We start from the raw sequence: 12606 nt of genomic DNA, 5'->3' as shown, positions 1-12606 counted from the left end.
CTCACTGCATTGTCTCTGCAAAATAAAAGTAACGCTTTTCAAAACCTGCAGCCTCCAAGTCTGTATAAAGCCCAAGGATTCACAAAGCTGAGAATCCAACAACCACAAGATTAGTCTCAACGATCAAACACGTGAAGGTGATATTTGTAACTGCTGTTTGTCGAGTCAGTGGCAAATCCCCCCTCTTCCAGGATACTGAGGTTACCCGTATTATTAACGGAAAATTACAATCATCCAATCTCTCACAGCAATACTGAAGCTCATGTGTATAGTCTCTATACACACACACAACGTGGGGGGTGTTTAATTAGATGTGGTAGTAGAATTCTTGTCTCTGAAAGTTCAAATCCCACTCAAGAAACAAATTCAAAAAGTGCTCCAGTGCAGAGCTGAGAGAGTGCTGCACTGTCAGAGGGTCAGTGCTGAGGGAGTGCCGCACTGTCGGACGGTCAGTGCTGAGGGAGTGCTGCACTATTGGAGGATTGGTTAAGATGGAGTGCTGCACTAATGAAGGGTTTGTACTGAGGGAATGCTGCACTATTAGAGTGTTTGTACTGAGGGAGTGCTGCATGAATCGAGGGTTGGTACATAAGAACATAAGAACTAGGAGCAGAAGTGGGCCACCCGGCCCCTCGAGCCTGCCCCATTTAATAAGATCATGGCTGATCTTTTTGAGACTCAGCTCCACTTACCCGCCCACTCACCATAACCCTTAATTCCTTTACTGTTCAAAAATTTATCTAGCTTTGCCTTAAAAACATTCAGCGAGGTAGCTTCAACCGCTTCAGTGGGTAGGGAATTCCACAGATTCATAACCCTTTGGGTGAAGAAGTTCCTCCTGACCTCAGTCCTACACCTGCTTCCCTTTACTTTGACACTGTGTTCCCTTGTCCTAGTTTCACCTGCTAGTGGAAATAACCTCGCTGCCTCCACCTTATCTATTCCCTTCATAATTTTACATGTTTCTATAAGATCTCCCCTCATTCTTCTGACTTCCAATGAGTATACTCCCAGTCTACTCAGTCTCTCCTCATAATCCAACCCCCTCAACTCTGGAATCAACTGAGTGAATCTCCTCTGCCTCCCCTCCAGGTGGTATGTGCGGACTAGGGCGGTTCTCTTTTGGAGGTTATTGCGGGGGCGGGGTGTGAGGGATGCGTTCCATCCCACCAAACACCGCAGACAACGCATCATCCTCTGACACTTCCGCCATTTACAATCCGACCCCACCACCCAAGACATTTTTCCATCCCCTCCCCTGTCTGCTTTCCGGAGAGACCACTCTCTCCGTGACTCCCTTGTTCGCTCCACACTCCCCTCCAGCCCCATCACACCCAGCACCTTCCCCTGCAACTGCAGGAAATGCTACACTTGCCCCCACACCTCCTCCCTCACCCCCATCCCAGGCCCCAAGATGACTTCCCACATCAAGCAGATGTTCACCTGCACATCTGCCAATGTGGTATACTGCATCCACTGTACCCGGTGTGGCTTCCTCTACATTGGGGAGACTAAACGGAGGCTTGGGAACTGCTTTGCAGAACACCTCCGCTTGGTTCGCAATAAACAACTGCACCTCCCAGGTGGGCTGCTAAGATGCTGCTTCGCCTGCTGTATTCATCCAGCTCCACACTTTGTTATCTCAGATTCTCCAGCATCTGCAGTTCCCATTATCTCTTACTTTTCTTTATAACTTTTTTTGTGGCTTTCTGTTGGCCTTTAAAGATTTCCCAGTCTACTAGTTTCCCACTACTCTTTGCTTTTTTGTATGTGTATTGGTTTCAATCTGATACTTTCCTTTATTTCCTTAGACATCCATGGCTGGCTCTCTCTTCTCCTCCAGTTCTCCCTTATCACTGGAATATACTTTTGCTGAGCACTGTGAAAAATTGTTTTGAAAGTCCTCCAAGTAGAGAGCGAGTGCTGTGCTAATGGAGTTTTGGTACATAAGGTGTGCTGCGCTAATAGAAGGTAGGTACTGAGGGAGTGCTTTTCGATTGGAGGGTTTGGTGCAGAGGGAGTGTGCACTGTTGGAGGCTCGGTGCAGAGGGAGTGCCGCACTAATGGAGCTTTGGTGCAGGGGGAGTGCTGCACTAATGGAGGTTTGGTGCAGAGGGAGTGCTGCACTAATGGAGGTTCGGTGCAGAGGGAGTGCCGCACTAATGGAAGTTCGGTGCAGAGGGAGAGCTGCACTATTGGAGGTTTGGTGCAGAGGGAGTGCTGCACTGTTGGAGGTTCGGTGCAGAGGGAGTGCTGCACTATTGGAGGTTCGGTGCAGAGGGAGTGCCGCACTAATGGAGGCTCGGTGCAGAGGGAGTACTGCACTAATGGAGGCTCGGTGCAGAGGGAGTGCCGCACTAATGGAAGTTCGGTGTAGAGGGAGTGCTGCACTATTGGAGGCTCGGTGCAGAGGGAGTGCTGCACTAATGGAGGTTCAGTGCAGAGGGAGTGCTGCAGTAATGGAGGTTCGGTGCAGAGGGAGTGCTGCACTAATGGAGGCTCGGTGCAGAGGGAGTGCCGCACTAATGGAAGTTCGGTGCAGAGGGAGTGCTGCACTATTGGAGGCTCGGTGCAGAGGGAGTGCTGCACTAATGGAGGTTCAGTGCAGAGGGAGTGCTGCAGTAATGGAGGTTCGGTGCAGAGGGAGTGCTGCACTAATGGAGGCTCGGTGCAGAGGGAGTGCTGCACTATTGGAGGCTCGGTGCAGAGGGAGTGCTGCACTATTGGAAGCTCGGTGCAGAGGGAGTGCTGCAGTAATGGAGGCTCAGTGCAGAGGAAGTGCTGCACTAATGGAGGCTTGGTGGAGAGGGAATGCTGCACTATTGGAGGCTCGGTGCAGAGGGAGAGCCGCACTATTGGAGGTTCGGTGCAGAGGGAGTGCTGCACTAATGGAGGCTCGGTGCAGAGGGAGTGCTGCACTATTGGAGGCTCGGTGCAGAGGGAGTACTGCACTAATGGAGGCTCGGTGCAGAGGGAGTACTGCACTAATGGAGGCTCGGTCCAGAGGGAGTGCTGCACTAATGGAGGCTCGGTGCAGAGGGAGTGCTGCACTATTGGAGGCTCGGTGCAGAGGGAGTACTGCACTATTGGAGGTTCGGTGCAGAGGGAGTGCTGCACTATTGGAGGCTCAGTGCAGAGGGAGAGCTGCACTATTGGAGGCTCGGTGCAGAGGGAGTGCTGCAGTAATGGAGGCTCGGTGCAGAGGGAGTGCTGCACTAATGGAGGCTTGGTGCAGAGGGAGTGCTGCACTATCGGAGGTTCGGTGCAAAGGGAGTGCTGCACTATTGGAGGCTCAGTGCAGAGGGAATGCTGCACTATTGGAGGTTTAGTAGTGAGGGAGTGCTGCATTAATGAAGGTTTAGTACTGAGGGTGTGCTGCACTAGTGGAGGTTTGGTCCTGACAGAGTGCTGTTTTCTGGATGACAGTTTTAACAGAGTCCCTTCCCAGCCTCTCAGGCGGACCTAAAAGACCCCATGGCTTTAGATTGAAGGAGGAGTAGGGACACTCTCCCAGGTTCCTGGCTGATAATTAGCACATTCAACTAACATCACCAGAAGAAGACCTGCGTTTATATAGTGCCTTGTTTCATCTGAGTGAATGAAATCCCATTAATATCCGGTCATTATCACACTCTGTTAAGGAGCAACCCATTCAGGGGCGAATGGAGCATCTCTCGCGTCTATAGAGTTTGACCATCAGTACCAGGAGACAAATGTGATAGAACATAGTACTGTATAGCACAGTACAGGCCCTTCCAGGGTACTGCCCATCAGTAATGAAAATATGACGGTGCACATACCTCACCTCCACAGTGACCAGAAATCTGTCAGGTGATGCTAAAAACAACACAGGCAATGGGAACGTTACAGCAGTGATGTCTAACCTGAATAAGAGCGAATTGAACAATATAACTGCAGACAGCAAATAACAAATTCACAAATCTGCATCGTCTGTGGGTTCTGTTAGATGCTGGAGAATTCCAGGATAATAAAATGTGAGGCTGGATGAACACAGCAGGCCCAGCAGCATCTCAGGAGCACAAAAGCTGACGTTTCGGGCCTAGACCCTTCATCAGAGAGGGGGATGGGGGGAGGGAACTGGAATAAATAGGGAGAGAGGGGGAGGCGGACCGAAGATGGAGAGAAAAGAAGATAGGTGGAGAGAGTATAGGTGGGGAGGTAGGGAGGGGATAGGTCAGTCCAGGGAAGACAGACAGGTCAAGGAGGTGGGATGAGGTTAGTAGGTAGCTGGGGGTGCGGCTTGGGGTGGGAGGAGGGGATGGGTGAGAGGAAGAACCGGTTAGGGAGGCAGAGACAGGTTGGACTGGTTTTGGGATGCAGTGGGTGGGGGGGAAGAGCTGGGCTGGTTGTGTGGTGTAGTAGGGGGAGGGGTCGAACTGGTCTGGTTTAGGGATGCAGTAGGGGAAGGGGAGATTTTGAAACTGGTGAAGTCCACATTGATACCATTAGGCTGCAGGGTTCCCAAGCGGAATATGAGTTGCTGTTCCTGCAACCTTCGGGTGGCATCATTGTGGCACTGCAGGAGGCCCATGATGGACATGTCATCTAGAGAATGGGAGGGGGAGTGGAAATGGTTTGCGACTGGGAGGTGCAGTTGTTTGTTGCAAACTGAGCGGAGGTGTTCTGCAAAGCGGTCTCCAAGCCTCCGCTTGGTTTCCCCAATGTAGAGGAAGCCACACCGGGTACACTGGATGCAGTATACCACATTGGCAGATGTGCAGGTGAACCTCTGCTTAATGTGGAATGTCATCTTGGGGCCTGGGATAGGGGTGAGGGGGGAGGTGTGGGGGCAAGTGTAGCATTTCCTGCGGTTGCAGGGGAAGGTGCCGGGTGTGGTGGGGTTGGAGGGCAGTGTGGAGTGAACAAGGGAGTCACGGAGAGAGTGGTCTCTCCGGAAAGCAGACAGGGGTGGGGATGGAAAAATGTCTTGGGTGGTGGGGTCGGATTGTAAATGGCGGAAGTGTCGGAGGATGATGCGTTGTATCCGGAGTTTGGTAGGGTGGTGTGTGAGAACGAGGGGAATCCTCTTTGGGCGGTTGTGGTGGGGGCGGGGTGTGAGGGATGTGTTGCGGGAAATACGGGAGACGCGGTCAAGGGCGTTCTCGATCACTGTGGGGGGAAAGTTGCGGTCCTTGAAGAACTTGGACATCTGGGATGTGCGGGAGTGGAATGTCTTATCGTGGGAGCAGATGCGGCGGAGGTGGAGGAATTGGGAATAGGGGATGGAATTTTTGCAGGAGGGTGGGTGGGAGGAGGTGTATTCTAGGTAGCTGTGGGAGTCGGTGGGCTTGAAATGGACGTCAGTTACAAGCTGGTTGCCTGAGCTGGAGACTGAGAGGTCCAGGAAGGTGAGGGATGTGCTAAGACTGTGATGGCTGCACTAGCTCAGCCACTTTCACTGGTGGATAACAATCATTTAGCCAAAGACCCTCTCGCTGGTGAACTGGCCAATTGGTCACATCTTCCGGCCACAGCTGAAAATGAGATGTGAAGATGGTGCACTCTCTCAGTAATAACTGTGAGACAGCCACTAATATCCACAACATCTTGAAGCTGTCTTAAGAGACATTGGAAGAGGGAAGCAGAAACAGAAAGCTCAGCTGGTCAAGAATGATATTACTGTGTTGGGTTTAGTGTGGGTGCCTATGATGAAATGGAACTAGGGAATAAGTAATGGTCATATATTAATGATCATTGCGTGAGTGCTAGACTCTGTGTATATTGTTATAAAGTGGAGGTTGAACCTCCCTCCCCCGGAAAACTAAAACCAAGATACCTAGAAGGGGAGCCCTATAATTGTAAAAGGAGTTTGAAAAGTGGTGAAACATGCCTTTCAGCAACTTTTAGTGGTCAAATCCTTGACACTCACTTTAAAAGCGACAAGTGACAATTTATTTACCTAACACTAACAATGAGCAAATTAACTAAACTATTAACAAAGGGGAAAAATCCCTTCTAACTTCTGACTATTCCTGAATAAAGCAAAATTTTAATGGTATGCTGTTCTAATAAATACAAGCCCCACTTACATATATAAAAAATTTAGTCTCTTGAAATTACAGCTAGGTTACGTGTCTTCTGGAATGTTCTGTTCCTCCTCTGTCAATTTTTCTGTCAGGAATGTTATCTCGTGTGTTATAAGTACTGTTGTTATTTAATGGTGCTTTCCCTAAGACATAGGGGAGGCTGTGAGAGGCAGTTGATTCTTTTGAGTTCTGAGGGCTGCTAGCTGTGGCAGATGGCAGCTAGCTCTTCGGCTTTTGTCCAACTGCTCCCTTCTTTTATACCCTTAATGACGTATCAATATTTTTTACACTAGGGTTGGTCCCAAGTTCTCAAAACCAACAGACTTAAATTTAATAGGTTTTTGGTGTCTAAGTACCTGGTTCAAACTGATTTGCTAAAATCAAAAGCCTGTTGTCCTAGCAAAAGAAATCCCTGCTGCTTGGCCCGCTAACTGTACAGCCTTTCAATACAAGTGTTTCAATTCATATGCTGGCTGTATACTTGCAAACTTTCAAGCTGCCACTCACAGACATCTATTTTAAATCTCGAAGGACAGAAAAAAACACATGATCTTTTAAAGGGACCATGCAAATGCTTTCTCTCCTAGCACTTAACAAACACCAAATTGTAACTTCCTACCTCCCAATCCACAAGTACTTGACCCAACAGTGCAACAATATATAAGGAGAACAAGGCTCTTGTGGTGCAGTGGTAATCATAGAATCATACAGTATAGAAGAGGCCCTTTGGCCCTACACAGGCCCCAAACCCCACCTCTTCCTCCGGTACATTGATGACTGTATCGGCGCCGCCTCTTGCTCCCAAGAGGAGCTCGAACAGTTCATCCACTTCACCAACACCTTCCACCCCAACCTTCAGTTCACCTGGGCCATCTCCAGCACATCCCTCACCTTCCTGGACCTCTCAGTCTCCATCTCAGGCAACCAGCTTGTAACTGATGTCCATTTCAAGCCCACCAACTCCCACAACTACCTAGAATACACCTCCTCCCAACCACCCTCCTGCAAAAATTCCATCCCCTATTCCCAATTCCTCTGCCTCCGCCGCATCTGCTCCCACGATAAGACATTCCACTCCCGCACATCCCAGATGTCCAAGTTCTTCAAGGACCGCAACTTTCCCCCCACAGTGATCAAGAACGCCCTTGACCGCGTCTCCCGTATTTCCCGCAACACATCCCTCACACCCCGCCCCCGCCACAACCGCCCAAAGAGGATTCCCCTCGTTCTCACACACCACCCTGCCAACCTCCGGATACAACGCATTATCCTCCGACACTTCCGCCATTTACAATCCGACCCCACCACCCAAGACATTTTTCCATCCCCTCCCCTGTCAGCTTTCCGGAGAGACCACTCTCTCCGTGACTCCCTTGTTCGCTCCACACTGCCCTCCAACCCCACCACACCCGGCACCTTCCCCTGCAACCGCAGGAAATGCTACACTTGTCCCCACACCTCCTTCCTCACTCCCATCCCAGGCCCCAAGATGACATTCCACATTAAGCAGAGGTTCACCTGCACATCTGCCAATGTGGTATACTGCATCCACTGTACCCGGTGTGGCTTCCTCTACATTGGGGAAACCAAGCGGAGGCTTGGGGACCGCTTTGCAGAACACCTCCGCTCAGTTCGCAACAAACAACTGCACCTCCCAGTCGCAAACCATTTCCACTCCCCCTCCCATTCTCTAGATGACATGTCCATCATGGGCCTCCTGCAGTGCCACAATGATGCCACCCGAAGGTTGCAGGAACAGCAACTCATATTCCGCCTGGGAACCCTGCAGCCATATGGTATCAATGTGGACTTCACCAGTTTCAAAATCTCCCCTTCCCCTACTGCATCCCTAAACCAGCCTAGTTCGTCCCCTCCCCCCACTGCACCACACAACCAGCCCAGCTCTTCCCCCCCACCCACTGCTTCCCAAAACCAGTCCAACCTGTCTCTGCCTCCCTAACCGGTTCTTCCTCTCACCCATCCCTTCCTCCCACCCCAAGCCGCACCCCCAGCTACCTACTAACCTCATCCCACCTCCTTGACCTGTCCGTCTTCCCTGGACTGACCTATCCCCTCCCTACCTCCCCACCTACACTCTCTCCACCTATCTTCTTTACTCTCCATCTTCGGTCCGCCTCCCCCTCTCTCCCTATTTATTCCAGTTCCCTCTCCCCATCCCCCTCTCTGATGAAGGGTCTAGGCCCGAAACGTCAGCTTTTGTGCTCCTGAGATGCTGCTTGGCCTGCTGTGTTCATCCAGCCTCACATTTTATTATCTCAGGAAATGGGGGCGGCTGAAAAATGCATCATCCCACAGCTGTTTGATTTCAATAGTGAATGATTGGCTGTAAAGTCCTTTAGGATGTCTTGAAGCCCGAAAAGTTGCTTCTTCACAGGATGGTGCCGCCCATCAGATCTGCACTGGTGCCTTCAAAGATCATTCCGCGTCATTCCACTCCGCTGCTCTTTCCCATATTTATGGAATCTTCACATATTTATTGAATTCCCTTTGGAATGCCACTATTGAACCTGCATGTATCCCTCTTTTAGCCAGTGCATTCCCCATCCTCTTCCACGATTGGCTTGATTTGCCAGTCTCTTCAGTTTCTGTTCTCTGCTTATTCATTCTTCAGCTAATGGAACCAGTTTCTTGTGATTTACTCCATCCAAATCTTTTATGATTTTATAAGTTTTGACTAAATTCCCTCATTGACTTTTCTGGCTCTATATAAATATAAATGTTTGTATTTAGCAGGAGGTCTGATGAAACTGAGTGATTGCACCAACCCTCATCATCTCCTTGTTGTTCTCTGTCCAAGGCTCCAGCTGTACTGCTTTATTCTAGATGTACAGAGTTTGTTGACCTGTCACACTGACCTGTGCCGTTTTCTGCTGTTCCTGGTTGCTCCATCATGAGTAAATTGAAACCATTTGTCTGTAGCAAACAGGAAAGTGAGGTGACCAAACTGTGTAGCTATTTGCAATGGTTTTGAGCGCTGTGTTCACACAAAAACCCAAAGTGTGTTGTGAGACCTTTCCTCTCATTGGCTTGTAGGCTGCATTGACTCAATCCTTCCATCAATGCTCCTCAGTCTGAATTATATCCGATTGTGTATGATCAAGAGTGTCCGCTGGGATTAGACAAAGGACACGGCTGGTTTCCAAGACTCAAGACAACAGCTTATTTATGTAATTTCTGTTTAAATAATTATATACTAACTTCAAGCATTATCTTGATAATTCTGACCCCTTAGTCTAAGGAATACTAGACGAAATCTGTGTGTGTATGGAACTGCTTGCAATATTTACAAAGTTAATTTGTAATTAATGTCTCTAGGTCAGGTGATTAACTGTACTAATTATCAATGCAGAATGTGTTGGAAAAGTACACCAAAGTAACAAAGTAACGTTGAAGAGAGTGCTGTTCACATGTTGATCTCACTAAATCTCTCTGCAGTTTTTGCCCATCTGGGATGTGGAACTCAGTTCACCATAGCACACACTCCCAAAGGAGATCTGAAAAGAAATCCTCGTGATAAAATACTAACCATCAACACTCCACCAAACACTCTGGTTAAAGCACACTGCTGCCCTAATGGAAGAACTCCTTATTTTTGTCTTGAAACCAAACTGATGGGAAAGACATTTTTTGCAAAAGTATCCGGAATTGTTCCTGCTTCTATAACTTCACAATCTGAATGTGCAACTCATGCAGTAATATGGTATTTACTTGCTGCAGGGCAGGTACTCTGTAATATCAGCTCTCAACTGCAGTGCGCTGAGGGTCTGAACTCATCATGTCACTTAAACTGCCAGCACTCAATGTCACAAGACCAGCTATAATGCTTGGTTGCCCACAAACACCTCAGAAATCTTTGCAGACAGATTTTAAATCGTGAAAATTAATCAGATGTCAGTTATAGTTTGGAATGATTTTGCACATCCTGATGCCACAGTCACTAGGTGTCGAAAGAACAGAATAACCTGAGCCAGAACCAATAATCTAATCCACATCAATTAATAAACATTTGGTCAGTACTGGGGGGTTTAAGTAGGAAATCAAATTCAATTTTCAGGCAAAGTAAGCAGTGGAATTATTTGACTGCAGGAAGCAAATCTCATCCAGTCACCTTTTTAAATCCCAGTATTTGTTCCTTCTGTCAGATTTCCATTTACATTTGCAGGAGACACAAAGCTGGGTGAGTGGGTGAGCTGTGAGGAAGATGCAGAGACGTTTCAGCATGAGTTGGTCAGTCTGAATATATGGGCAAATACAGGGCAGATGAAGGATAATGTGATAAATGTGTTGGTTATTTACACAGGTGGCAAAGCCAGAAAGGCAGATTATTATCTGAATAACAAAAAAATTGGGAAAGGGAGAGATGCAATAAGGACTGGATGTCCTTGTTCATCAGTTACACACAGGTGCAGCAGGTGACAAAGAACGTAGATGGTATGTTGGCCTTCATAGAGACAGGATGCAAGTACAGGAGCAGGGATGTCTTGCTGCTGTTTGGGGAGGTGATGGTGTAGTGGTATTATCATTAGGCTATTAATCCAAAGACCCAGGTAACGTTCTGAGGACCTGGGTTCAAATCCCTCTCTGGCAGATAGTGGAATTTCAGTTCAATAAAACAAAATCAGAATTTACAAGTGTAGTGATGACCACGAAACCATTGCTGATTGCTGCGGAAAAACTGTCTGGTTCAACTAACATTTTAGGGAAAGAAATCTGCCATCCTTACTCAGTCTGTTCAACAAGTGATTCCAGGTCCACAGTCATGCAGTTACCTGTCAACTGCCCTCTGGGAAATTAGGGATGGGCAATAAACGCTGGCTTAGCCAATGACATCAACATCGCCTGAATGAATTAAAAAAGAATTATACAGGGCTTTAGTGAAAACCTGCTGTATTGTGCACAGGTGGGGGTGAGCTGCCTTCTCGTAATGCTGTTGACCCACAATGCCCTTAAGGAGGGAATTCCAGGATTCTGACCCAGTAACAGTGAGGAATGGCCTTCTATTTCCAAGTCAGGATGGTGAGTGGCTTGGAGAGGAACTTACAGGTGGTAGTTTTTCCATGTATCTGCTACCCTTGTCCTTCTGGATGGAAGTGGTGATGGATTTGGAAGGAGTTTGAATTAAATGAGGATGGATACAACCTTGCTATCTCAGACCTACATACAGAGTAGCCCACTTGTGTATGTCTCTGTGTCACCTTGACTACATAGTGCAGATTCTCTCTGTCCTACACTCCACTTTCCCTCCCTGAAGGACATTTGTGAACCAGATGGGTTTTCTCAACAATTGCCAATGGTCATCCTTAGGCTCTTAATTCCAGATTTTTAAATGAATTTGAACTCCACTATGTACCACGGTGGAATTAGGATCTGGGCCCTCAGGACATCGCCAAGTCTCTGGGTTAAAAATCTAGTGATAATACCACTAGGCCATTGCCTCTCTGTTCCCTCATTTTGATTAAAGTAAGGTTCACTGAGCTGTGAGATTTTGGAAATTTGTCAATTTATAATCCCTTGTATGAGTGTTGCCTTGTCGAAAGAATTAAGCACACAATCGAGTCTAATAATTCCAGTGCAGTACTGAGAAGTGCAGCACTGCTGTAGGTATGACGTTTTCAATGAGACATTGTAAACAGGGACCCCGCCTGCCCTGCCAGGTAGATAGGAGAGATCTCCTCATGTTCATTCAAAGAGGAGCAAGGGAATGCTCCCTGGTGTTCCTGATCAATCTCTAATGTCAGAAGAAACAAGCAAGCTGCTCATTTCTGTCAAATCTATTTGTGGGACCTTGGATATCGCATTTCCTGACTCTGCATCAGACTTAAATTTAATAGGCTTTTGGTATCTAAGTTCCTGGTTCAAACTGATTTGCTAAAATCAAAAGCCTGTTGCCCTGGCAAAAGAAATCCCTGCTGCTTGGCCCGCTAACTGTACAGCCTTTCAATACAAGTGTTTCAATTCATATGCTGGCTGTATACTTGCAAACTTTCAAGCTGCCGCTCACAGACATCTATTTTAAATCTCGAAGGACAGAAAAAAACCACATGATCTTCTAAAGGGACCATGCAAATGCTTTCTCTCCTAGCACTTAACAAACACCAAATTGTAACTTCCTACCTCCCAATCCACAAGTACACTACCTACATTTGAAAACATACTTCATTGGGTGGAAAGTGTTTTGGGAGCATTGAAACCTGGAAGAGTGTTACAGAAACTCAGGTGTTTTCTGTTCGATATAAAGACTCACTCTGATTGCTGGTGTCACACTCCTGCACGTTACATTTCTGTGTGTTCTCAGGCCAGGGCTCATGGTCACAGCGGCTGCTGTCTTCCTCAGCCTCTCCTGTCACTGTGTTTACACACTTCACCAGACGGCGCTGTATCCCTCCACCACAGCGGACTGTGCACTATTAAAATCAACAGCAACAACATGGGACCATGCAGCTCGGTGCAACCCCCCCCCCCCCACCCCCGCTGCCGTTTATTAAACCAGGTCCTCCCCAGGAGAATGTGTCAGTATTTATAGGAGGTCCCTGTGGAG

The 12606-nt window shown here is 47.9% G+C and overlaps 1 protein-coding gene across 1 annotated transcript in view; it reads right to left on the bottom strand.

Annotated features, from left to right (window-relative positions):
• Positions 1–12606, bottom strand: part of LOC125467144 (A disintegrin and metalloproteinase with thrombospondin motifs 7) — a 185484-nt gene that overhangs the window by 33138 nt on the left and 139740 nt on the right. Inside the window, exon 23 of the mRNA XM_059639196.1 lies at positions 12313–12472. Coding sequence (XP_059495179.1) covers positions 12313–12472 — 160 coding nt within the window. The remainder of the gene's footprint in view (positions 1–12312; positions 12473–12606) is intronic.

The sequence above is a fragment of the Stegostoma tigrinum genome, chromosome 33 (assembly GCF_030684315.1).
Source record: "Stegostoma tigrinum isolate sSteTig4 chromosome 33, sSteTig4.hap1, whole genome shotgun sequence".
NCBI lineage: Eukaryota > Metazoa > Chordata > Chondrichthyes > Orectolobiformes > Stegostomatidae > Stegostoma > Stegostoma tigrinum.
Note: the sequence above shows the minus strand (reverse complement) of the source record. Positions and strands in the feature narration are given on the sequence as shown.